General features: G+C 46.0%; 1 protein-coding gene across 2 annotated transcripts in view; it reads right to left on the bottom strand.

Annotated features, from left to right (window-relative positions):
- Positions 1–2,684: 2,684 nt before the first annotated feature.
- Positions 2,685–25,803, bottom strand: part of snx33 (sorting nexin 33) — a 28,540-nt gene continuing 5,421 nt past the window's right edge. Inside the window, exons 2-3 of one of the 2 annotated variants that reach the window (XM_068015637.1) lie at positions 24,473–24,527; positions 5,875–5,988 (exon numbers count right to left, since the gene is read on the bottom strand). In XM_068015637.1, the coding sequence (XP_067871738.1) occupies positions 5,964–5,988; positions 24,473–24,527 (80 nt within the window). In that variant the 3' untranslated portion in view covers positions 5,875–5,963. Of the gene's footprint in view, positions 5,989–24,472; positions 24,528–25,803 lie in introns of both variants that reach the window. The other variant, XM_068015636.1, reaches the window with a different exon arrangement.

Genomic DNA, 25,803 nt, shown 5'->3' with positions numbered 1-25,803 from the left:
AGGATCACACGCAGCAAGGTAAGTTCGGAGATTATTGCTCAGCCATTTCCACTGTGTGATTTCAACCATAAGAATTATCTGTTCCTTCAAACCCAAATCCTGCTTTCAGGACATTATCCAAAAATATTGTGTTATCTTAGCTTCCTTGGAGAGCAGATTAGAGAACGGACAATCAGGATCACTACAAAAATTACAATCTTCTGTTTTGCCATTTTATTTTGTATTTTCTTTCTCTGATGTCATGGAGATTTGTAAGGGCTGGATTGTAGAGATGGCTGTCGCTGATATTGGTGGATGGTTGTTTTAAGGAGTCATGTAACATCCCTGTTAATTTAACAGGTTATTCAGCTTACTGGAAAAGTGTAACATCTTCCTTCAAATTGCAAATATATGTTGTACAGATGTGTGCAATGTTCATCGGCTAATATCAGCTAAAATCTGGGTGTGTGTCCAGTATTACCCATTGTTGACACAGTAATAGAGTCTATGCCCATTATTACCCATTGTAATAGGGTCTGTGCCCATTATTACCCATTGTAATAGGGTCTGTGCCCATTATTACCCATTGTAATAGGCTTTGTGCCCATTATTACCCATTGTAATAGGGTCTGTGCCCATTATTACCCATTGTAATAGGGTCTGTGCCCATTATTACCCATTGTAATAGGCTTTGTGCCCATTATTACCCATTGTAATAGGCTTTGTGCCCATTATTACCCATTGTAATAGGCTTTGTGCCCATTATTACCCATTGTAATAGGGTCTGTGCCCATTATTATCCATTGTAATAGGCTTTGTGCCCATTATTACACATTGTAATAGGCTTTGTGCCCATTATTACCCATTGTAATAGGGTCTGTGCCCATTATTACCCATTGTAATAGGGTCTGTGCCCATTATTACCCATTGTAATAGGGTCTGTGCCCATTATTACCCATTGTAATAGGGTTTGTGCCCATTATTACCCACTGTAGACACAGTAATAGGGTCTGTGCCCATTATTACCCATTGTAATAGGATTTGTGCCCATTATTACCCATTGTAATAGGGTTTGTGCCCATTATTACCCACTGTAGACACAGAAATAGGGTCTGTGCCCATTATTACCCATTGTAATAGGGTTTGTGCCCATTATTACCCATTGTAATAGGGTTTGTGCCCATTATTACCCATTGTAATAGGGTTTGTGCCCATTATTACCCATTGTAATAGGGTTTGTGCCCATTATTACCCACTGTAGACACAGTAATAGGTTCTGTGCCCATTATTACCCATTGTAATCAGATTTGTGCCCATTATTACCCATTGCAGACACATTGGGGTGGCACAGTGGTTAGCACCGCAGCCTCACAGCTCCAGCAACCCGGGTTCACAGTTCTGGGTACTGCCTGTGCGCAGTTTGCAAGTTCTCCCTCTGACCGTGTGGGTTTCCGCCGGGTGCTCTGGTTTCCTCCCACAGCCAAAGACTTGCAGGTTGATAGGTAAATTGCCCCTATTGTAGGTAGGTGGTAGGAGAATTGTGGGGATGTGGTAGGGAATATGGGATAAATGTAGGATTAGTAAAAATGGGTGGATGTTGGTCGGCACAGACTCAGTGGGCTGTTTCAGTGCTGTATGACTCTATGACTCTTTTACCCATTGTAAAAGGGTTTCTGCCCATTATTACCCATTGTTGACACAGTAATTCGGTCTGTGCCCATTATTACCCATTGTAGAAACAGTAATAGGGTCTTTGCCCATTATTACCCATTGTAAAAGGGTTTCTGCCCATTATTACCCATTGTTGACACAGTAATTCGGTCTGTGCCCATTATTACCCATTGTAATAGGGTTTGTGCCGATTATTACCCATTGTTGACACAGTAATTCGGTCTGTGCCCATTATTACCCATTGGAATAGGATTTGTGCCCATTATTACCCACTGTAGACACAGAAATAGGGTCTTTGCCCATCTTTTCCTAAATGTTGCCCCTTTCTCTCCTGAAGGCCAGTCACTGCCCGATGCCATCTTGAAAGAGCCAATCTTCCTGAATTAATGGAAGCATGGAGGCCCCCAATATACACAGTCTCAGTGATCCTAGCACTTTGAAGTTGCTGGTTTGTAGGTCCCTGAACCTCACCAGCTATTACATTTATACAGAGCGTCTGACTGGCAGTCCTGGGCATTAATTTGGGTAAATGTTAATGCAGCAACGGACTGGCATTGGGTTTATCCCAGCCATCCTCAAGGTTGGTTTACAGCGCAGGCTGCCTGAGGTAAGAACTTCTCCGAACCAAGTCCCCACTCAGCCCCAAAAGTAGGGAGAGGAGGTGATGTGAAGGCCCGATAGAAATAACATAAATTGGAAAGTTAGTAATCCCAGGCTTTATGGCTGGAGATGTGATGTAATAGTGCTTCCATTACTGTCCAACTCCCACGGTGACTAGCAAGGTTAATTTACACTGATAACACATCTTCAACATTTGGATAGAGATTTGTTGCTACTTTGATATCACCGTTACTTCTCAAGTAGCGAGTGTGAATACTTGCTGATGAAGGCACGTTACATCTTGACTAAGTACAGTGCCCAGTACCTGTAGTAACAGCAGCCTGCCTCTCTGAGCCACACTCATTATGTTCTCAGTCCTTCTGTAACATTCCACACATATTTATCATCATTTATGGTTACTATTATGCAATCTTTTATATTGAGAACATTAAATATTGCAGATATATCACCGTTTTATAATCAGGCCCGATTATCAGTGTACAATTGAAGAATGATATACAGCTCTGAGTAACAATGTAGTGGAACAGTTTTAGAGAATACAATCTAAAGTGCAGTGTAGTCCTTGAACAGTCTGGTACACCAGGAGCAAGGTTATTGGCACATCACAACTACAGACTAAATCACAGTGTTAACTTTCATCAGGAGCCTTTACACAGGTTTGGAGGAGTGTGAATGCACCCATTTATCTATTGTAGTCTTTCATTACTCACACTCTGTCTCCATCACCTCCTCTTCTTACGCATTCTGCCGTGACCTCCAATCTCCTCTCATTTTCTCACTCACTCTTTGTGCTCAGTTGCTGTACATTTAGTTACCATTTTCCAATTATATGGTTGAAAGCCAATACCATTATCCCAGCAAATAAAAAACCCCAACATTCTAGAACATGGCTCCGCCAACTCAATAGTCCGAAGTTTTCTAGCCTAGCAATTTCTAACACAATGCTCTACCATAGTTTACATCCTACCTGTATAACAAAAGGCTCCTCTATTTACACAGGTCTTCCTGATCATCCCTGTACCAAAAAGGATTAACTATCACAACCGTTAAAACATCATATGACAACATCTCATAACTGCCACAGTCAGAGAGCTCGAACAAGCTCAGATGGTGCTTGTCAGGTGAAGTCATATTCTCTCTGCCAGAGAATGAATGTAAACCATGGGAAGTGGAAGAAGCGACATGCATCTGAAATAATGCTGTATCCTCCATTTTTGGGAAATACAATCTCCTGTAAGTGTCAAAGTTAAAACCACCCACTGTCTGTGTGGTCATCCCTGCTTGGAGGTCTCCTGAAATATGTAGTCTCAGTAGAGTTGGATGTGGTTTAGCAGAATCTTGTCACCTGCCCTGGTTGATAATGTGATCCACAGCAATCAAAGATTCCCCGGTAACTCTTAAAGAAGGTGGTACTAGTGAAGAACACACTCTGAACTGCTTTGTAAAGCACAACGTGTAAACAGCTCTGCATTTTCCATATTTGCAGTGGTGATGTTGAAAGGCAAAGTGTTCTTATTATACACTGGAACTCATCTCACATTGAATTGGCTCTCTACTGTCACAGTTCCATCTGAGTAGTGACTATCTGTTGCTGGGTGTTGAAGCTAATTGGGGAAGAGTCAAAGGAATTGGGGGCAAAAGAACCAAGAGGTTGGGGCAAGAGTCAAGGAGATTGGCAGATAGAGTCAAGGAGATTGGGGGAAGAATCAAGGGGATTGGGGGAGAAGAGTCAAGGAGATTGGGGGAGACGAGTCAAGGAGATTGGGGGGAAGGGTCAAGGGGATTGGGGGAAAGAGTCAAGGGGATTGGGGGAGAAGAGTCAAGGAGATTGGGGGAAAGAGTCAAGGGGATTGGGGGAAAGAGTCAAGGGGATTGGGGGAAAGAGTCAAGGGGATTGGGGGAAAGAGTCAAGGGGATTGGGGGAAAGAGTCAAGGGGATTGGGGGAAAGAGTCAAGGGGATTGGGGGGAAGAGACAAGGGGATTGGGGGAAGAGTCAAGGGGATTGGGGGGAAGAGTCAAGGGGATGGGGGGAAGAGTCAAGGGGATGGAGGGAAGAGTCAAGGGGATTGGGGGAAGAATCAAGAGGATGGGGGGGAAGGGTCAAGGGGATGGGGATAGAGTCAAGGGGATGGGGGAAGATTCAAGGGGATTGGGGGAAGAGTCAAGGGGATGGGGGGAAGAATCAAGGGGATTGGGGGAAGAATCAAGGGGATTGGGGGAAGAGTCAAAGGGATTGGGGGTGAAGTGTCAAGGGGACTGGGGGGGAAAGTGTTAAGGGGATTGGGGGCAAAATGTCGAGGGGATTGGGAGAAGTGTCAAGGGGATTGGGGGAAATGTCAAAGGGATTGGGGGAAATGTCAAAGGGATTGGGGGAAATGTCAAGGGGATTGGGGGAAAGTCAAGGGGATTGGGGGAAATGTGAAGGGGATTGGGGGAAGCGTGAAGGGGACTGGGGGAAGAGTCAAGGGGATTGGGGGGGAGGGGTCAAGGGGATTGGGGGGGAATGTCAAGGGGACTGTGGGGGGAAGTGTCAAGGGGATTGGGGTAAGAATCAAGGGGATGGGGGAAAGTGTCAAGGGGATTGTGAGGGGAAGTGTCAATGGGATTGGGGTAAGAATCAAGGGGATTGGGGGGGGAGTGTCAAGGGGATTGGGGGAAGAATCAAGGGGATTGGGGGGAAGTGTCAAGGGGATTGGGGGGAAGAGTCAAGGGGATTGGGGGGAAGAGACAAGGGGATTGGGGGAAGTGACAAGGGGATTGGGGGAAGAATCAAGGGGATTGGGGGAAGAATCAAGGGGATTGGGGGAAGAGTAAAGGGGATTGGGGGAAGAGTAAAGGGGATGGGGGAAGAATCAAGGGGATTGAGGGAAGTGACAAGGGGATTGGGGGAAGTGACAAGGCGATTGGGGGAAGTGTCAAGAGGATTGGGGAAGAATCAAGGGGATTGGAGGAAGAATCAAGTGGATTGGGGGAAGAATCAAGGGGATTGGGGGAACTGTCAAAGAGATTGGGGGAAGAATCAAGGGGATTGGGGGAAGAATCAAGGGGATGGGGAAGTGACAAGGGGATTGGGGGAAGAATCAAGGGGATTGGGGGAAGTATCAAGGGGATTGGGGGGAAGAATCAAGGGGATTGGGGGAAGTATCAAGGGGATTGGGGGGAAGAATCAAGGGGATTGGGGGAAGTGACACGGGGATTGGGGGAAGAATCAAGGGGATTGGGGGGAAGAATCAAGGGGATTGGGGGAAGTGACACGGGGATTGGGGGAAGAATCAAGGGGATTGGGGGAAGAATCAAGGGGATTGGGGGAAGTGACACAGGGATTGGGGGAAGAATCAAGGGGTTTGGGGGGAAGAATCAAGGGGATTGAGGGAAGTGACAAGGGGATTGGGGGGGTGAGGGAAGAGTTACTGCAGCCATTTCCTGTACACTCTGCCAGTTTCAAGGAGGAGCATTCCTCTATTACAGTGTGTCATACAAGTGCAGAGTCTGCTCCAGTTGCTGACCGATTCTCTGATAGAAGAGGATCTGCTGCTGGAGGTAAGACTGCATCATGTGTTTGAAATCGACGATCCTGCGCTTGTGGAAATGGTTCATCTCGGCCTGTAGAGCAAATCCAACCACCCGACATCGCCTCTTTATCCCATCCACCTGCTCCTGATCCATCTTTCCTTCATCACTCATCCTCTGGCTATCTTTCACCTTGGCAAAGGCACCTGTTAGTAACACAGATACATCAGTCAGAACTCAGCCTGTATTTTACACCCGCTGACCCAATGGGTTTGTTTGAAATCTTGATTTTTACTTTTTACCATGTATCAAATTCCTACACAGAACTTTTACCATTTTAAACATATCTCAGGACACAATCATCTGGTCATCAAAGCAATGATATCACCACAATACTAATGAAATCCACCGATTCTAATATTTTTTAAGGGTGGATTTTATTTTTATTCTTCCAGCTCCCTCACCATTCCTGAGTTGCTGACAGCTGTGGCTCGGTGGGTAGCAGCCCTGCCTCTGAGTTATAGGGTTAGGGGTTCAAGTCTTACTCTAGACACTTGAGCACAAAATCCAGGCCAACACTTGTAGTGCAGTATTGAAGGAGTGCTACATGGTCAGAGATGCTGTCTCTTAAATGAAACATTAAACCAATCTGTTCTCTCAGGTAGACATAAAACATCCTATGGCACCACACTGAAGATGATCAGGGAGTTCTCCTTCATATCCTGGGGCAATATTTATCTCTGAACCAAAACCACTAAAAAACACATTGTCTGTTGTTATATTACAGTTTGTGGGAACTTGCTATGCATAAATTAGCTGCTACATTATAACAGTGACTACACCTCAAACGTAATTCAGTGGCTGTTGAGCTCTCTGGGACATCCTAAGATCGTGACCAGCGCTCTATAATTATAATAATATGAAAGCAAAATACTGCGGATGCTGGAAATCTGAAATAAAAAACAAGAAACGCTGGAAATACTCAGCAGGTCTGGCAGCATCTGTGGAGAGAGAAGCGGAGTTAATGTTTCAGGTCATTGACCTTTCATCAGTTCTGAAGAAGGGTCACTGACCTGAAACATTAACTCTGCTTCCCCCTCTATAATTACAAGTTCTTTATCTCCTGTTGGAATTCAATTCCTTAGGCACCAGCAGCTTCTCCTGTACCTCAGCAAAGTGACTGTTCACATGAGCCACCCTCGTGGTGTTTTCCAGGCAGCTATTCGACCATTGCCAACATCAGAGCTGAGCCTTAACACAAGACTGATACACACTCACTTCACAGTAACAGAAATGAGGAACAGGAACCCTTGCTGATTTCAGCCCCATGGTAATGAGGCCGACTGTAATCTGATTATTACTTGTAATGAAGTTTTGGACAGTTCTGGTCCATATATATATATATATATATATATATATGTAATCTCAGCTCCACACTGGACCATGCAGTTAACACTAAGCTCCAGCTTTAATTGGATCTTTAATCAATAGGAACAGTTTGTGCTACAATCGCAGTACCTCCCGCAGGACAAATCCATGATGTGACAGATAGGGTGGCTCCACTGTGGAGAACCAGAATAGTGAATACCTGCATCACCTACCCCTCAAAGATCAGCTGTGATCCATCACTCTCCACCACGAACAGTCACAAACTCAGCAAAAACTCTTTGAATCTTTTGACCCATTAAATGCATGACTTTTAACCTCTGACCCAGTAAATATGACTTTTAACCTGTGACCCAGTAAATGCATAACTGTTGGCCTTTTTGTTATACAACTGGTTACTAGCACTTCTGAACTGGCTGAAAAGTTGTTTTTATTTCTAAGCAGAACAAACTTTATTAATACTATATTTTATAAATGTTAAAGGATTTAATAAAAATACAGGTCAGAATGAAGAATGAGTTTTAATTCTGTTTAACTGGTGGCTGAAGAGGAATGGTTAATGAATCTCATAGCATAATGGAGGAACAACAGATCAATACTGTATGTCCAATCCACTGTGTTAACTGACATCCAAGCAGCACCAGCAAGACTGAATCAAATTGCCTGACAGTATAGAATCTTTCCTATCAAGCATCTCCGGTTCCACTAGACTAAAGATCCTGTCAACAGCACTGAACTAGCTCTCTTGCCAATGGCACTTCCATATGAAGCCTGGTTCCGTGTAACTATGGAAACATCACTGACAGGAAGTATAGTTTAGTGTACCATAAACATGGCACAGCTAGATACAGTTCAGTAACTAGAGTTAATATTTCCATGGTGACACTAGACTAGGCCTCTGGTTAGCGGTTTGTAATAGTAACTTTAGACTAGGGCTCATATTACTGACATTTCCAAAGTACATTAGACTCGGCTTGTCAGTTGTGTTTAACAGTTGCATTTGACTAGACCTTTCAACAGTGCTTCTATAGCACATAAGATAAGGCAATTATTTGTCCTTGAATCAATCCTAATCACCACTCCCACGATTGAAATGATTCAATAATAGGATGTGAGTTTAAAGTCCTCCCACACCCATTACCTAGCACTGACAAGGAACAGAAAGCAGTAGAAAGTTAAGTTAATAACAGGAACTGAGTGATTCAGCTTCAGACGCTGGGTTCTTAGACAGTAATGGCTGCCAGAGATTATAGGAGTGATTTCAGAAAATGATATCATATCCCAAATGAATCCTTGCTTTGGAGAGGAATTTAATAGAGACTATGGCAGGATAACTTGAAATTACAATCAAGCCCAAATCACACCGCGTAGAAAATTACATTTAAAGTGCTCAGTAAGCAGTTATGAGGAGTTTTGATCGAGCAGATAGTGGGAAACTGTTTCCAGTGGCAGGAAGGTCAGTAGCCAAAGGACACAGATTTAAGATAATTGGCAAAATAACCAGAGGGGGAGATGAGGAGAATTTTTTTTGCAGTGAGTTGTTGAGATCTGGAATGCGCTGCCTGAAAGGGCAGTGGAAGCAGATTCAATAATAACTTTCACAAGGGAAATGGAATTGAAAGACGTGCAAGGCTATGGGGGATGTTTGGGACTAATTGGATAGCTCCTTCAAAGAACCAGCACAGGCACGATGGGATGAATGGCCTCCATCTGTGCTGTGAGATTGTATGAAACTACATTACAGGAACAGAGCAAAAGATATGGATGTCAGCCAGACGAGGTCACCTTTCTGTCAGACTGATTCAAGCCAGAATGTTAAGCATAAATGAGATGACAGCAATCACAGCACTCTGTACTGACTGCAATAGGTAATTCGGCACTGACCCAAGACCCAACCTGGGGCCCTCACACTCTGCACAGTCCCACACTTCTCCACAAACTCACGCAGTTTTACCCACAAAAGCATCAGGAAATGTTTTCAGCCGTCTTTCCAATCTGGGAGTGCCAGACCTTTTCTGTCTTTCAACATCACTCTGTAGCGTGTGAGGAAAAGGAGGGTGGGAGAATTCAAACAAAACAAACAGAAATAAGACAGGAATATGAGAACTTAGGAATAGAAAGAAGAGGCAATAAAAGAACAGAAGGAAAATGAACAAACGGGAAAAAGAACCGCAATCAAATTTGACATAAAATAAGCTTCCCTTCTCAGATGGATGTTATCAGGCAGATAAAAACCTCAGCATTTTTATAGTGAGAGAGAACAATGAGCACTTCTGAGGGAGAGAGAACAAGTCTAAAGCTTTGGAAAAATGCATTCCTGGATGCCAGCCATTCCCATGAAGCAGCTCAGAGTAAACAGCCAGACAGGAAACTGAAGAAAGCTTCTGTTGGCCTCAGGGAAAGGACAGCCTGGTTTTCGTAACATTACAAATGGTCACTGACCCGAACTCTCTCCGTCCTGCTGTCCCTTGATGCATTACCCACTTTCCTATGCAGTGCCCCTTCTCCCATTGCTTGAATGGAGGGGGTTGCTAAGTTATTTTAAAGAATATTAAAATTACAATACGATTTCATGGCCAGTTAACACCAAAAATATTTTCAGCCACTTTATTGTTCTCCTGAAATTTCTGTCTCATTAAGAGAAAGAAGGAACGTCTTCAGGTTGTCTGAGAGAAGCTGCATTAGTGTCTAAGCAAATTAGTCACAGTCTCATTATATTCTGTAATCCCTCCTACTTCCCATATCCCTCACCTCCACCTTCTCCCTGTATCCAACCCTACATTCTCCCCGTATCCCTCACCTCCACCTTCTCCCTGTATCCAACCCTACATTCTCCCCGTATCCCTCACCCCCACCTTCTCCCTGTATCCAACCCTACATTCTCCCCGTATCCCTCACCCCCACCTTCTCCCTGTATCCAACCCTACATTCTCCCCGTATCCCTCACCCCCACCTTCTCCCTGTATCCAACCCTACATTCTCCCCGTATCCCTCACCTTCTCCCTGTATCCAACCCTACATTCTTCCCGTATCACTCACCTCCACCTTCTCCCTGTATCCAACCCTACATTCTCCCCATATCCCTCACCCTCACCTTCTCCCTGTATCCAACCCTACATTCTTCCCGTATCCCTCACCCCCACCTTCTCCCTGTATCCAACCCTACATTCTTCCCATATCCCTCACCCCCACCTTCTCCCTGTATCCAACCCTACATTCTTCCCATATCCCTCACCTCCACCTTCTCCCTGTATCCAACCCTACATTCTCCCCGTATCCCTCACCCCCACCTTCTCCCTGTATCCAACCCTACATTCTCCCCATATCCCTCACCCCCACCTTCGCCCTGTATCCAACCCTACATTCTTCCCATATCCCTCACCCCCACCTTCTCCCTGTATCCAACCCTACATTCTTCCCATATCCCTCACCTCCACCTTCTCCCTGTATCCAACCCTACATTCTTCCCGTATCCCTCACCCCCACCTTCTCCCTGTATCCAACCCTACATTCTTCCCATATCCCTCACCCCCACCTTCTCCCTGTATCCAACCCTACATTCTTCCCATATCCCTCACCTCCACCTTCTCCCTGTATCCAACCCTACATTCTCCCCCTATCCCTCACCCCCACCTTCTCCCTGTATCCAACCCTACATTCTTCCCGTATCCCTCACCTCCACCTTCGCCCTGTATCCAACCCTACATTCTTCCCGTATCCCTCACCCCCACCTTCTCCCTGTATGCAACCCTACATTCTTCCCGTATCCCTCACCTCCACCTTCGCCCTGTATCCAACCCTACATTCTCCCCGTATCCCTCACCCCCACCTTCTCCCTGTATCTAACCCTACATTCTCCCCATATCCCTCACACCCACCTTCTCCCTGTATCCAACCCTACATTCTCCCTGTATCCCTCACCCCCACCTTCGCCCTGTATCCAACCCTACATTCTCCCCCTATCCCTCACCCCCACCTTCTCCCTGTATCCATCCCTACATTCTTCCCGTATCCCTCACCTCCACCTTCGCCCTGTATCCAACCCTACATTCTCCCCATATCCCTCACCCCCACCTTCGCCCTGTATCCAACCCTACATTCTCCCCCTATCCCTCACCCCCACCTTCTCCCTGTATCCAACCCTACATTCTCCCTGTATCCCTCACCCCCACCTTCTCCCTGTATCCAACCCTACATTCTTCCCGTATCCCTCACCTCCACCTTCGCCCTGTATCCAACCCTACATTCTTCCCGTATCCCTCACCCCCACCTTCTCCCTGTATGCAACCCTACATTCTTCCCGTATCCCTCACCTCCACCTTCGCCCTGTATCCAACCCTACATTCTCCCCGTATCCCTCACCCCCACCTTCTCCCTGTATCTAACCCTACATTCTCCCCATATCCCTCACACCCACCTTCTCCCTGTATCCAACCCTACATTCTCCCTGTATCCCTCACCCCCACCTTCGCCCTGTATCCAACCCTACATTCTCCCCCTATCCCTCACCCCCACCTTCTCCCTGTATCCATCCCTACATTCTTCCCGTATCCCTCACCTCCACCTTCGCCCTGTATCCAACCCTACATTCTCCCCATATCCCTCACCCCCACCTTCGCCCTGTATCCAACCCTACATTCTCCCCCTATCCCTCACCCCCACCTTCTCCCTGTATCCAACCCTACATTCTCCCTGTATCCCTCACCCCCACCTTCTCCCTGTATCCAACCCTACATTCTCCCCATATCCCCCACCCCCACCTTCGCCCTGTATCCAACCCTACATTCTCCCCGTATCCCTCACCCCCACCTACTCATATCACAGTGACTGAATTTGAAGTGCATTTCATTGGTTGTGAAGCACTTAGTGATGTCCTGGGTAATGAAAAGTGTTATTTAACTGCCAGCTCTTCTGTTCTTTGAGTGAGGAAGTTCTGTCAGTTCTTCCTTTCCAAATCCTAACTGGGTCATTTTAACATCTTTAGTTTAGTTTAGTTTCGAGATACAGCACTGAAACAGGCCCTTAGGTCCACTGAGTCTGTGCCGACCATCAACCACCCATTTATACTAATCCTACCCGAATTCCATATTCCTACCACATCCCCACCTGTCCCTATATTTCCCTACCACTGACCTACACTAGGGGCAATTTATAATGGCCAATTAACCTATCAACCTGCAAGTCTTTGGCATGTGGGAGGAAACCGGAGCACCCGGAGGAAACCCACGCAGACACAGGGAGAACTTGCAAACTCCACACAGGCAGTACCCAGAATTGAACCAGGGTCGCTGGAGCTGTGAGGCTGCGGTGCTAACCACTGCGCCACTGTGCCGCCCTGCTGCAAACGGAACCCTTTGCCATGGTGAAGTATTTGCCCCTGTGTTGGTGCAGGAGGGCCATTGGCCGAAAGCTCAGCAAAGGCTAAGTGTATCTTGTCAGCGGTTTCTGGGTGACTTGGGTTGATGCGGAGCTAAACCAGTCCTGATTCAGGGACCCTCTGCAGAAAACCACCACATTCCACAGTGTGAACAGGAACAGGAAACACAGCGAAATTCCCAAAAGAATTAATCTGTTTAGAATCCAGTTACAAAATGTATGAAGTGGGAATAGTGACTCAGGGATATTTTAGCAGAAGTGAAACATAAACATAAACAAATGAAAGCTCTCATCAGAATGTAAGAGGCTGCATGGATGTTATTAGTGTGGCCCAAAGCATCACGATCTCGCCTTCTCACAAGGTCCTGCCTTCAACTGCCATCCAAGATTTGAGCCCATAATCCAGGCTGACACTCCCAGTGCTGTACTGAGGGACTGCCGCACTGAGAGGGTTAGTACTGAGGGAGGGCCACACTGTCGGAAGGTCAGTACTGAGGGAGCGCCGCAGTGTCGGAGGGTCAGTACCGAGGGAGCGCCGCAGTGTCGGAGGCTCAGTACTGAGGGAGTGCTGCACGGTTACAGGGTCAGTACTGTGGGAGTGCCGCACTGTCGGAGGGTCAGTACTGAGGGAGCGCCGCACTGTCGGAAGGTCAGTACTGTGGGAGCGCCGCACTGTCGGAGGGTCAGTACTGAGGGAGTGCCACACTGTCAGAGGGTCAGTACTGAGAGAGTGCCACACTGTCACAGGGTCAGTACTGAGGGAGTGCTGCACTGTCACAGGGTCAGTACTGTGGGAGTGCTGCACTGTCGGAGGGTCAGTACTGAGGGAGTGCTGCACTGTCACAGGGTCAGCACTAAGGGAGTGCTGCACTGTCACAGGGTCAGTACTAAGGGAGTGCTGCACTGTCGGAGGGTCAGTACTGAGGGAGTGCTGCACTGTCACAGGGTCAGTACTGAGGGAGTGCTGCACTGTCGGAGGGTCAGTACTGAGGGAGTGCTGCACTGTCAGAGGGTCAGTACTAAGGGAGTGCTGCACTGTCAGAGGGTCAGTACTGAAGGAGTGCCACATTGTCGGAGGGTCAGTACTGAGGGAGTGCTGCACTCTCACAGTGTCAGAGCGAGGGGAGCGCCACACTGTCAGAGAGTCAGTACTGAGGGAGCGCTGCACTGTTGGAAGGTCAGTACTGAGGGAGTGCTGCACTGTCGGAGGGTCAGTACTGAGGGAGTGCTGCACTGTTGGAGGGTCAGTACTGAGGGAGTGCTGCACTGTTGGAGGGTCAGTACTGAGGGAGTGCTGCACTGTCGGAGGGTCAGTACTAAGGGAGCTGCACTGTCGGAGGGTCAGTACTGAGGGAGCGCTGCACTGTTGGAGGGTCAGTACTGAGGGAGTGCTGCGCTGTTGGAGGGTCAGTACTGAGGGAGCGCTGCTCTGCTGGAAGGTCAGCTGTTGAAGTTCTATGGGTAAGGTCACTCAGAAACAACTTAAGTAAAATAACAAGGCCTCGGTTTAAGGTCTTATCCAAAAAAACGGCACCTCTGACAGTGCAGCACTCCCTCAGTACTATCTCTCTGACAGTGCAGCACTCCCTCAGTACTGACATTCTGACAGTGCAGCACTCCCTCAGTACTGACCCTCCGACAGTGCAGCACTCCCTCAGTACTGACCCTCCGACAGTGTAGCACTCCCTCAGTACTGACCCTCCGACAGTGCAGCGCTCCCTCAGTACTGACCCTCAGACAGTGCAGCACTCCCTCAGTACTGCACTGGGAGTGTCAGCCTGGATTTTGTGCTCAAGTCTTTGGAGCAGGGTTTGAATTTTCAGATTCAGAGGAGGGAGCCAGAGTTAACACCTTTTAAAGGGCAATCTAAGGCAGTTCACACTCACAATCCTCCTGGTGAGGGCCTCAGATGTGCTACAGTCAAGTTGTTTTTTCCCCGTCCCTCAGCTTAAGCTGCACCCAATGTGTTGAAAGTCAAGAATAACTGCCGTGTCTATCGATTGGCTCCAGTCCAACAGACTAATAATTTATCAAAAAGTGATATAGTTCTGCTTTATGGAGAATGCTAGCTGTCTCAGCATCAATCTCGAGCAGAGAGGCTGACGTGTGGAGGAGGGTGGGTGGGTATCACTTCATCTGTGTCAGAATGGAGCCAGAGTTGATGTAACTGTGTTTACAAATTAGCTTCAGGGCTGATGATAATTCGCTGGTTAATTCTGAAAGTAAAGAGGTTGTTGCTCAACTAGATCCAGAAAAGCAGGGTCCCAGTTTAAATTGGCAATCACACTTGGTTGCCTCTCTGGGTACATTGTACTCACGTTCCATTCCTCTCCAATCCATCATTGTGTTGCTGGCGACAGTGCTTGCAGAAATCTGTCACTGAGGCATGTGCAGTAGGAGGGAGAGGTCTGGTAGGATAGCAGAAGCCAATCACAGAGCAGCACAACCAGTTCACATTGAAATAAGGGTTTAACACTCCCACCCGGTTCTACTCTACACTGAAATCAGTGGAGATTAATACTGGGCGGGGTGTTAAACCAGCATTGCACCTGACCCCATGGGTTAGGGTACCATTACTGCCACAGCATCAGCAGGCTGGATTCAAGTGAGCTTAGAAAATACAACAAGACCATTTTAGTTCGGCTAATTCACTGTGCCAGCACCCAATACAGATGGTTACATAATTGTTTAGCCAACTTGCCAGCAATGTGTGACCTTTGGCTGGGTGTGGTGCTTTCACACCAGTTCCCTTATATTGCAGGCAAATATTTGCTGAACAGCTCACTCAGCTTGTGACAGCTTCCCAGTTACAGATTTTTTCACTTCAAAACTCCTTATAGATGTCCTGACACTCAATTCTAAAACCCCACGACAGCAATGTGTGATCACAACCTTCAGGTGAGCATCAGTTTCCTCATATGTGAATCTTCAGGAGGTTCCATACACCTTCCAGAGCCTCCAACCATCATCTAGTGGCTGCAAATGAGTTTCTCCCTTAGATTGGAACATCTTGTCCTACAGATATACAAACCCACTCTACAGTTGCTTTTGGAACTCCCATGTTAGAGAAGAAAGACTTGCATTTCTTTAGCGCCTTTCATGGCTTCAGGACATCCCAAAGCTTTTACAGCCAATGAAGCACTTTTGAAGCTTAGTCACTGTTGTAATGTAGGAAACGCGGTAGCCAATTTGTGCACAGTAAGATCCCACATACATGGATAATGACCAGATAATCTGTTTTACAATATTGGTTGAGGGATAAACATTGGCCAAGATATGGGGGCGAACTCCCCTTCTCTTTTAACAGTGCCACAGGATCTTTTATGTCCATCTGAAGGGGCAGATGGGGCCTCAGTTCAGAAACGCAGCTGAAAGAGGGTATCTCTGACAGTGCAGCACTCTCACAGTACTGCACTGGGGTGTCAGCCTGCATTATGTGCTTGAATCCTGAAGTGGGACTTAAACTCACAACGTTCTGAGTCTGAGGTGAAAGTGCATCAGTGAGACAGTGTTCTGACCAGATCAGACTGCCTTTATATTGCACCCCCTGAGAGTGCAGCAGCAGTGAATTCTGGATTGAGTGCAGAGTATAACATTACTAAATAGTGGGGGGGAGGGTTCAGTTGCATGGAATAACAGGAAGTTAAAGGAGAAGGTAGGAGTGCAGGTTAGTGGTGAGGCTGATTGTTACCAAACTGCAAGAAGTATACTGGTTAAACCAGAAGAGAGAAATAATAAACAGGTGAATAAAGCATCAGTGCTGAGGGACAGGTTAGGGGGTATAGCCCAAATAAGAGTTCTATATACAAATGCACGGAGTGTAAGAAATAAACTAGATGAACTGCAGGCGCAAATTCAAATGGAAGATTATGATGTGGTGGTCATTGCGGAGACGTGGCTGCAGGATGGTCGGGACTGGGAACTAAATATACCTGGTTATAAAGTTTACAGGAGGGACAGGGAAAATGGCAGAGGGAGTGAAGTAGCCTTACTGATTAGAAATAATATCACCTCATTGGTGAGGGAGGATATAATGAGGGGAAAGCACCCAGTGGAGACCTTATGGGTGGAATTGAGGAACAGAAAAGGATCTAAAACTGTAATAGATGTTGTGTATAGACCCCCTGATAGCAGTTCTGAGGTGTTAGATTGTATAAATGCACAAATTAGGCAAGTGTGTAACAAAGGCAGAGTAGTATTAATGGGGGATTTTAACTTACACATAGATTGGGAGAGGCAGACTAGCACCTGTCAGAAAGGTGGTGAATTTCTGGAATGTGTCCGGGATAGTTTCCTACAGCAATATGTCCTAGATGTAACAAGGGGACAGGCAATATTAGATTTAGTTATGAGTAATGAGCCAAATTTAATTAGTAGCCTAACTGTGTGTGAACATTTATCAAATAGTGATCACAACATGATCGAATTCAAGGTAACGTTTGAAAGTGAAAAGCACGAATCAGCTACTAGAATTTTAGACTTCGGTAAGGCTGACTTTACCGGGATGAGACAGAGACTGTCCACAGTAAACTGGGTAGATCTGTTAATGGGTCAAATGACTGAAAAACAGTGGAGAATATTTAAAGAAACATTTAACGAAATACAGAGCGAGTATAAACCCCTGAGAGGAAAAAGCTCCACTTCACAGAAAAAACAGCCATGGACAACTAAAGAGATTAGGGATAGCATAAAACAAAAAGAAAGGGCTTACAAAAATGCAAAACACAGCACAGATCCGACCGAATGGGATCGATACAAAGACCAGCAAAGGGTCACAAAGCAGCTTATAAGAGCTACTAAAAGAGATCATGAAAGGAAACTTGCAAGGGACATCAAAATCAATAAGAAGAAATTTTATAGTTACATAAAGGGAAAACGGGTAGTCAAGAGCAAAGTAGACCCATTAAAAGCTGAAAATTGAGATATTGTCATTGATAATGGGGAAATGGCAGACATGTTGAACAATTACTTTGCCTCAGTATTTACAGTTGAAAAGGAGGATAACTTGCCGGAAGTCCTGAAAAAATTAATAGCCGATAGGGGACAGGGACTTAATACAATTAACGTAAGTAAAACATCAGTAACAAGGAAATTAATGGAACTAAAGAGTGAGAAATCCCCAGGACCTGACGGTTTCCATCCGAGGGTGTTAAAGGAAGTAGGGGAGCACATTGTAGATGCCCTAACTATAGTCTTTCAGAGTTCCCTAGATTCAGGAGTGGTCCCTCTGGATTGGAAAGTTGCACATGTCACTCCACTTTTTAAGAAGGATGAATGGGGGAACCAAGGAAATTACAAACCAGTTAGCCTGACATCTGTGGTGGGCAAGTTGCTGGAGTCTATAATCAAGGATAGGGTGACTGAACACCTAGAAAAATTTCAGTTAATCAGGGACAGCCAGCATGGATTCATGACGGGAAGTTCATGCCTGACAAATCTCATTGAATATTTTGAAGAGGTGACTAAGGTAGTGGACAGGGGAATGTCTATGGATGTTATTTATATGGATTTCCAGAAGGCATTTGATAAAGTCCCACATAAGAGACTGTTAACTAAGGTAGAAGCCCATGGAGTTGAGGGCAAATTATTGACATGGTTAGGAAGTTGGTTGAGTGGTAGGCGACAGAGAGTGGGGATAATGGGTAAGTACTCCGATTGGCAGGATGTAACTAGTGGTGTCCCGCAAGGATCTGTGTTGGGGCCTCAATTATTCACATTATTCATTAACAACTTGGATGATGGCATAGTAATCATATATCCAAATTTGCTGATGATACAAAGTTAGGCGGCATTGTAGACAGTCTAGATGATAGCATAAAATTGCAAAGAGATATTGACAGACTAGGTAAGTGGGCAAAACTGTGGCAGATGGATTTCAATGCGGGCAAGTGTGGGATTATCCATTTTGGACCAAAAAAGGATAGAGCAGGGTACTTTCTAAATGGGAAGAGGTTAAGTACAGTGGATGTCCAAAGAGACTTGGGGGTTCAGGTGCATAGATCTTTAAAATGCCTCGAGTAAGTGCATAAAATAATCAAAAAGGCTAATGGAATGCTAACCTTTATATCTAGAGGATTGGAGTATAAAGACACAGAGGTTATGCTGCAGCTGTACAAAACCCTGGTTAGACCCCACTTGGAAAACTGAGAGCAGTTCTGGGCACCACACCTTAGGAAGGATATACTGGCCTTGGAGGGAGTGCAACGTAGGCCTGTTTTTGCTCGAATTTAGAAGGTTAAGGGGTGATCTGATTGAAGTCTTCAAAATATTAACAGGAAAAGACAGACTAGATAAAGATAAACTATTTCCACTGGTTGGAGATTCTAAAACTAGGGGGCATAGTCTAAAAATTAGGATCAGACCATTCAGGAGAGATGTTAGGAAGCACTTCTTCACGCAAAGGGTGGTACAGATTTGGAACTCTCTCCCACAAACAGCAGTTGAAGCTAGAACAGTTGTTAATTTTAAATCTGAGATAGATAGATTTTTGTTAAGCAAAGATATTAAGGGATATGGGCCAAAGGCAGGTATATGGAGTTAGGCTGCAGATCAGCCATGATCTAATTGAATGGCGGGACAGGCTCGAGGGGCTGAATGGCCTACTCCTGTTCCTATCTTCCTATGTTCCTATTACAGGACCTACCACCTGGATATTCATCTCTGTAGTCTTAAAAATATAAATAAAAAAGTGAATGGTAAAGGTGACCAGTGGTAGGAGAAGGTGAACCCAATGGTTACTTGGTCACTGAGTAAGGATACCAATCCTCCAGGAATGAAAGATTAATCTCCAGGCACTGCTGCACAAAAACTCAGGAGAAATATCTTAAGGATGTTAAATAACAACATGCTTCTCATTTTCTTTGAACATTTTTCTTATTATTTGTGGTAATATTGGAGATGGAAAGGACTGTTTGACTTGACAGTCAAGATTCAACCAATCAGAATGGAGAGCCTATTTGCTTTCCAATTGGCTGTGGGATAGTGGGGCGTGTGTCAGGTGGTTAATGGCAGGCATGTGGGGGTGGGGCAGTTAGCAGTGGGAGGTCATGTGATGAAACGCCCTGGAAAATGTCCAAGCAGAGTTGGTAATCCCGATCACTGTCTCGTGACCGCTTGGCAAACCAGGGCGAGGAATTCCTCTCAGCATCATTTGCGGTGAATTTCCAAACCACGTTCATGCATTTCAATCTCACAACAGCAGACCAGGGGAATCTCACCCAGGCATCGAGCTGCTCAAGTACTTACTGCAAGCCTTGATTCACACCATAAATATCATTTACAGGAACTTCAAAGAATAAGAATAAAACATCAAAGCGAAAGTATGAGAAAGATGAATAAACAGGAGTAATTCGCTGCTCACAATGTGGTCTCCCCTACATTGGGGAGACCAAATGCAGACTGGGTGACTGCTTTGCGGAACACCGCTGCTCAGTCCGAAAGCATGACCCCGAGCTTCCGGTTGCTTGCCATTTCAACACTCCCCCCTGCTCTCATGCTCACATCTCTGTCCTGGGATTGCTGCAGTGTTCCAGTGAACATCAACACAAGCTCGAGGAACAGCATCTCATTTACCGATTAGGCACACTACAGCCTGCCGGACTGAACATTGAGTTCAATAATTTCAGAGCATGACGGGCCCCCCATTTTACTTTTATTTTTAGTTATTTTTTCTTTTTTATATTTTTTTGTGTTTATTTTATTTTATCTTAGTTTGTTCAGTTTGCTTACCCACTGTTTTTTTTTCATGTTTGTGCTTGTGGGTGTTCAGTTTTCAGTCCATTAACACCCTATCTGTACTAATGCTTTGTCTTTCAACACACCATTAACATATTGTTTGCCTTTGCTCCATGACCTTCTGGTCGGTTATTCTCTGTGACCTTATCTTATCAACACTTTCTCCTTTGTTATCTCTTGCCCCACCCCCGCTTTACCTACTTATAACCTTTTACATTTCTAATATATGAGAGTTCTGATGAAGGGTCACTGACCTGAAACGTTAACTCTGCTTCTCTCTCCACAGATGCTACCAGATCTGCTGAGTATTTCCAAAATTTCTTGTTTTTATTTCAGATTTCCAGCATCTGCAGTATTTTGCTTTTATAAACAGGAGTAATGTTTATAGAGTCATAGAGAGATACAGCCCTTTGGCCCACCAAGTCCGCAATGACCGTCAACCAACCATTTATACTGATCCGACATTAATCCCATATTCCCTACCACATTCCCACAATTCTCCTACCACCTACCTACATTAGGGGCAATTTATTTACAATGGCCAATTTACCGATCAACCTGCAAGTCTTTGGCTGTGGGAGGAAACCGGAGCACCCGGAGAAAACCCACGCAGACACAGGGAGAACTTGCAAACTCCGCACAGGCAGTACCCAGAACTGAATCCGGGTGGCTGGAGCTGTGAGGCTGCGGTGCTAACCACTGTGCCACTGAGCCACCCTCTGTTTGACTCTGACCCTCCGATTTTATCATCATATTTACCTCATTTTGAACCTAAGTTACATCTTTGTGCCTGGCACAAGGGGTCAGGCTGGAGGGAACAGATCAGTAACAATGCCTGAGGACCTCCAACTGTACTGCCTCACCTGCCCTGTTACTCGCTGGCATCTCACATACCCTTCCTCTTTCCCCACCCATATCACCCATGGTTATGGGTCATTCAGCACAGATCAAACACAACACATTATTCACTCTGGAGGGGTGCTGATGCATGGGGATTCTCCCTAAACTCCCTGGGCCAGTGCTCAGAGACTTGGGACCCCTTCACATCTGGATAGATGTACATCTGGCTCTCAGCTGCATCATAGTGATTGTGAGATAACAGCACTTCTCTGTTGGCTTCTGTTTGGCTGTTACTTCTGATTGTTGGACAGAAAAAGCATTAAACTGAGCAGCCTCCAGTCGGTCTGTGTGATCTCCGTTCTCCAAGTGCAGCCTCCACTCTGTGTGTTTGATCTCCACTCTCCGAGTGCAGCCTCCACTCTGTGTGTGTGATCTCCGCTCTCTGGGGTACAGGGTTTGTCACTGCATAACGCTGGGGTACAGGGTCTGTCAGTGTATAACGCGTGGGTATAGTATTGGTGGGGACAGGTTTGTCACTGCATAACGCTGGGGTACAGTACTGGTGGGGACAGGTTTGTCACTGTATAACACTGGGGTACAGTACTGGTGGGGACAGGTCAGTCAATTTATAACACTGGGGTACAGGTCTGTCACTGTATAACACTGGGGTACAGTACTGGTGGGGACAGGTCTGTCACTGTATAACACTGGGGTACAGTACTGGTGGGGACAGCCCTGTCACTGTATAACACTGGGGTACAGTACAGGTGGGGACAGTTCTGTCACTGTATAACACTGGGGTACAGTACAGGTGGGGACAGTTCTGTCACTGTATAACACTGGGGTACAGTACTGGTGGGGACAGGTCAGTCAATTTATAACACTGGGGTACAGTACTGGTGGGGACAGGTCTGTCACTGTATAACACTGGGGTACAGTACAGGTGGGGACAGTTCTGTCACTGTATAACACTGGGGTACAGTACTGGTGGGGACAGGTCAGTCAATTTATAACACTGGGGTACAGGTCTGTCACTGTATAACACTAGGGTACAGTACTGGTGGGTACAGGTCTGTCACTGTATAACACTGGGGTACAGTACTGGTGGGGACAGGTCAGTCAATTTATAACACTGGGGTACAGGTCTGTCACTGTATAACACTGGGGTACAGTACTGGTGGGGATGGGTCAGTCAATTTATAACACTGGGGTACAGGTCTGTCACTGCATAACACTGGGGTACAGTACTGGTGGGGATGGGTCAGTCAATTTATAACACTGGGGTACAGGTCTGTCACTGCATAACACTGGGGTACAGTACTGGTAGATATGGGTCTGTCACTGTATTACACTGGGGTACAGTACTGGTGGGTACAAGTCAGTCAATGTATAACAGTGGGGTGCAGTACTGGTGGGTACAAGTCAGTCAATGTATAACAGTGGGGTGCAGTACTGGTGGGTACAGGTCTGTCACTGTATTACACTGGGGTACATTACTGGTAGATATGGGTCTGTCACTGTATTACACTGGGGTACAGTACTGGTAGATATGGGTCTGTCACTGTATTACATTGGGGTACATTACTGGTAGATATGGGTCTGTCACTGTATTACACTGGGGTACATTACTGGTAGATATGGGTCTGTCACTGTATTACACTGGGGTACATTACTGGTAGATATGGGTCTGTCACTGTATTACACTGGGGTACATTACTGGTAGATATGGGTCTGTCACTGTATTACACTGGGGTACATTACTGGTAGATATGGGTCTGACACTGTATTACACTGGGGTACATTACTGGTAGATATGGGTCTGTCACTGTATTACACTGGGGTACATTACTGGTAGATATGGGTCTGTCACTGTATTACACTGGGGTACATTACTGGTAGATATGGGTCTGGCACTGTATTACACTGGGGTACATTACTGGTAGATATGGGTCTGTCACTGTATTACACTGGGGTACATTACTGGTAGATATGGGTCTGGCACTGTATAACACAGTGGATGTTTTGTGAGGGTGTGATGCCCTTCACAGTCAAATGGCCTGCCATGAGCTGCTAGACTCACTTGGGTGAGTTACAGGTGAGTATGGGCTGCCATGATCAGATCCTAGTTGAAATACAGATGAAGAAAATGCAAGAAACTGGGAGCTGGGCTAATTCACCTCCTGAAAGAAAATTCCAGTTCCATTTTTGTTTCTTTGAAATGCTTTAATTGCAGCAGTTAAACCGGTCTGTCCAGAAATGAAAAGTGCTGTTGGGCTTGTTGCAATGCTGAGTGTGCAACACAACTACAATCCATTCTTTTCCGAGCTCTCAGAGTCGCAAGTCCTTCAGTACTGAGTTAATCACCACTCCCCAGTTGCACAATTCACACACACACTATGTCCTGGCTTCCTTTAAGACAATCACAGACTGTCTCGATTCGGAACAACTGTTTCACCTACATTCCCATTCCAGTGGACTCAGATTCCGTATCTCCTTCACAACAATTTATTTTCCTGGGTACAGGTCAGGTGGGCCATTTATGAGGCGGAGGCTGTGCTACAGTACAGCTGGGCCTCTCCCAATGCCCCAAACCTGTCCCTCAGAGGAACAAGACAAAGATGTTCAGGATCCCCATGTGTAGATACTTGGTGTCCATTCAGTGCCTCCCCACAGTACAGCGGCCAGGATCAGGTGAATTTATGGGTTGCATGGAGTTGGCGGTTTCCTTTCTACCTCCACTTCATATAAAGAAAGACTGCATTTCTATAGTGCCTTTCACAACCTCAGGACATCTCAAAGCGTTCACAGCCAGTGAAGTACTTCTTCGAGTGTAGTTACTGTTGTAACATTGGAAACTGTGAGCAGCCAATTTACGCACAGCAAGCTCCCACAAACAGCAATGTAATAATGACCAGATAAACTGTTTTAGTGATATTGGTTGAGGGATAAATATCGGGCAGAACACCAGGGAGAACTCTTCTGCTGTTCTTCAGAATAGTGAATAGGATCGTTCATGTCCACCTGACAGGGCCTTGGTTTAACATCTCATCTGAAAAACAGCACCTCTGACAGTACAGCACTCCCTCAGTACTGGACTGAAGTGTCAGCCTAGAGTTTTGTTCTCTAGTCCCTGGAGCCCAGAAGGCTTGAAGCCACAATCTTCTGACTCAGAGACAAGAGTGCTACCAACTGAGCCACAGCTGACGCAGTGAACTGATGGTCTAGCTCTGCACTGTAGGACCCAGCCTCTGGCTGCGGTGGTGCCAGCAGTGGGTGTGAGGCATAAAGGTGAAACAGTTCGACCTGCCAGGGAGTGTGAGCTCTCTATGTCAGCTGTATTGTCATGGCGAGTACCTGTCACTCCCCACTGGACCAAGCTTCACATCAGCTCCTCCCGGTCGCTTCTGGGCTGTAGGTGGAGGCCACAAAAGATGGAAAGGATTAAAATACCTCGAAAACTGGAGCTACGGCTTACTTAACAACAGAACTCAATTTAAGACTTAAAATCATTGCTCCTAATTGTAAATCTCCAGTAGCTGAAAGGACTGTTTGCCTTGAGGGTGAAGGCAGGTAACTACAACACACAGAAATAAATACATTCAAATTTCAAGCTGCAGTGAAATCCCTTTTCAACTCATTCCAGAGAAGATCAAATCCAGCAGGATTTGGGGTGCCCGACTGAACTGGGCCCAAAGCCCCAAATCTTCACTCTGGTCAACAGAGATAGAGTAATGAATGCAGTCAACACATGGATTGTACACTTCGTAACAATCTGTGCAACTACCTGGGTAACGCACAGCTCCCCGTGTGATCCTCTACAGCCTCCCTGTTCAATTCCACCTTTCTCTTTGATACAAGTCCATACAGTTCCTCCTATACAACACACTACACAGTCCACTAACTCCCCTGTTTTATGTATTCAGTCCATATATCGCTCCCAAAGTTACATGCTGTTCAGTTTATACAGCTCTCCCTGTGTGACACACTGTTTCTTCTGTACAACTGCCCTTATATAACGTATCTAGCAGTCTTCAGCTCATACAGATTCCCATATAACACACTGCTCAGCCCATACAGCTTATCTTTTATCACAGCACTGTTACAGCACAGAAGGAGGCTATTTGGCCCATCGTGTCTGTGCTGGCTTTCTGAAACAGCAATTCACCTAGTGCCACTCCCTAGCCTTCTCCCTGTAACCCTGCACATTCCTCCTTTTCAGATAACAATCCAATTCCCTCTTGAAAGCCTTGATTGAACCTGCCTCCACCACACTCTCAGACAGTGGATGCCAGATCCTAAACACTCACTGAACCTGCCTCCATCACACTCTCAGATAGTGCATTCCAGATCCTAAACACTCACTGAACCTGCCTCCACCACACTCTCAGACAGTGCATTCCAGATCCTAAACAATCACTGAACCTGCCTCCACCGCACTCTCAGATAGTGCATTCCAGATCCTAAACACTCACTGAACCTGCCTCCACCGCACTCTCAGACAGTGCATTCCGGATCCTAAACACTCGCTATGTGAAAACGTTTTCCTCATGTCGTTATTGCTTCTTTTGCCAATTACCCTAAATCTGTGCCCTCTCGTCCTTGATCCCTCCACCAATGGGAACAGTTGTCCCCGACCTACTCTGTCCAGACCCATGATTTTGAAAATCTCTCTCAAATCTCCTCTC

Source organism: Heterodontus francisci, chromosome 35 (genome assembly GCF_036365525.1).
Source record: "Heterodontus francisci isolate sHetFra1 chromosome 35, sHetFra1.hap1, whole genome shotgun sequence".
Taxonomy (NCBI): domain Eukaryota; kingdom Metazoa; phylum Chordata; class Chondrichthyes; order Heterodontiformes; family Heterodontidae; genus Heterodontus; species Heterodontus francisci.
The sequence above is the reverse complement of the archived record's forward strand: the minus strand, read 5'-3'. Positions and strand labels throughout refer to the sequence as shown.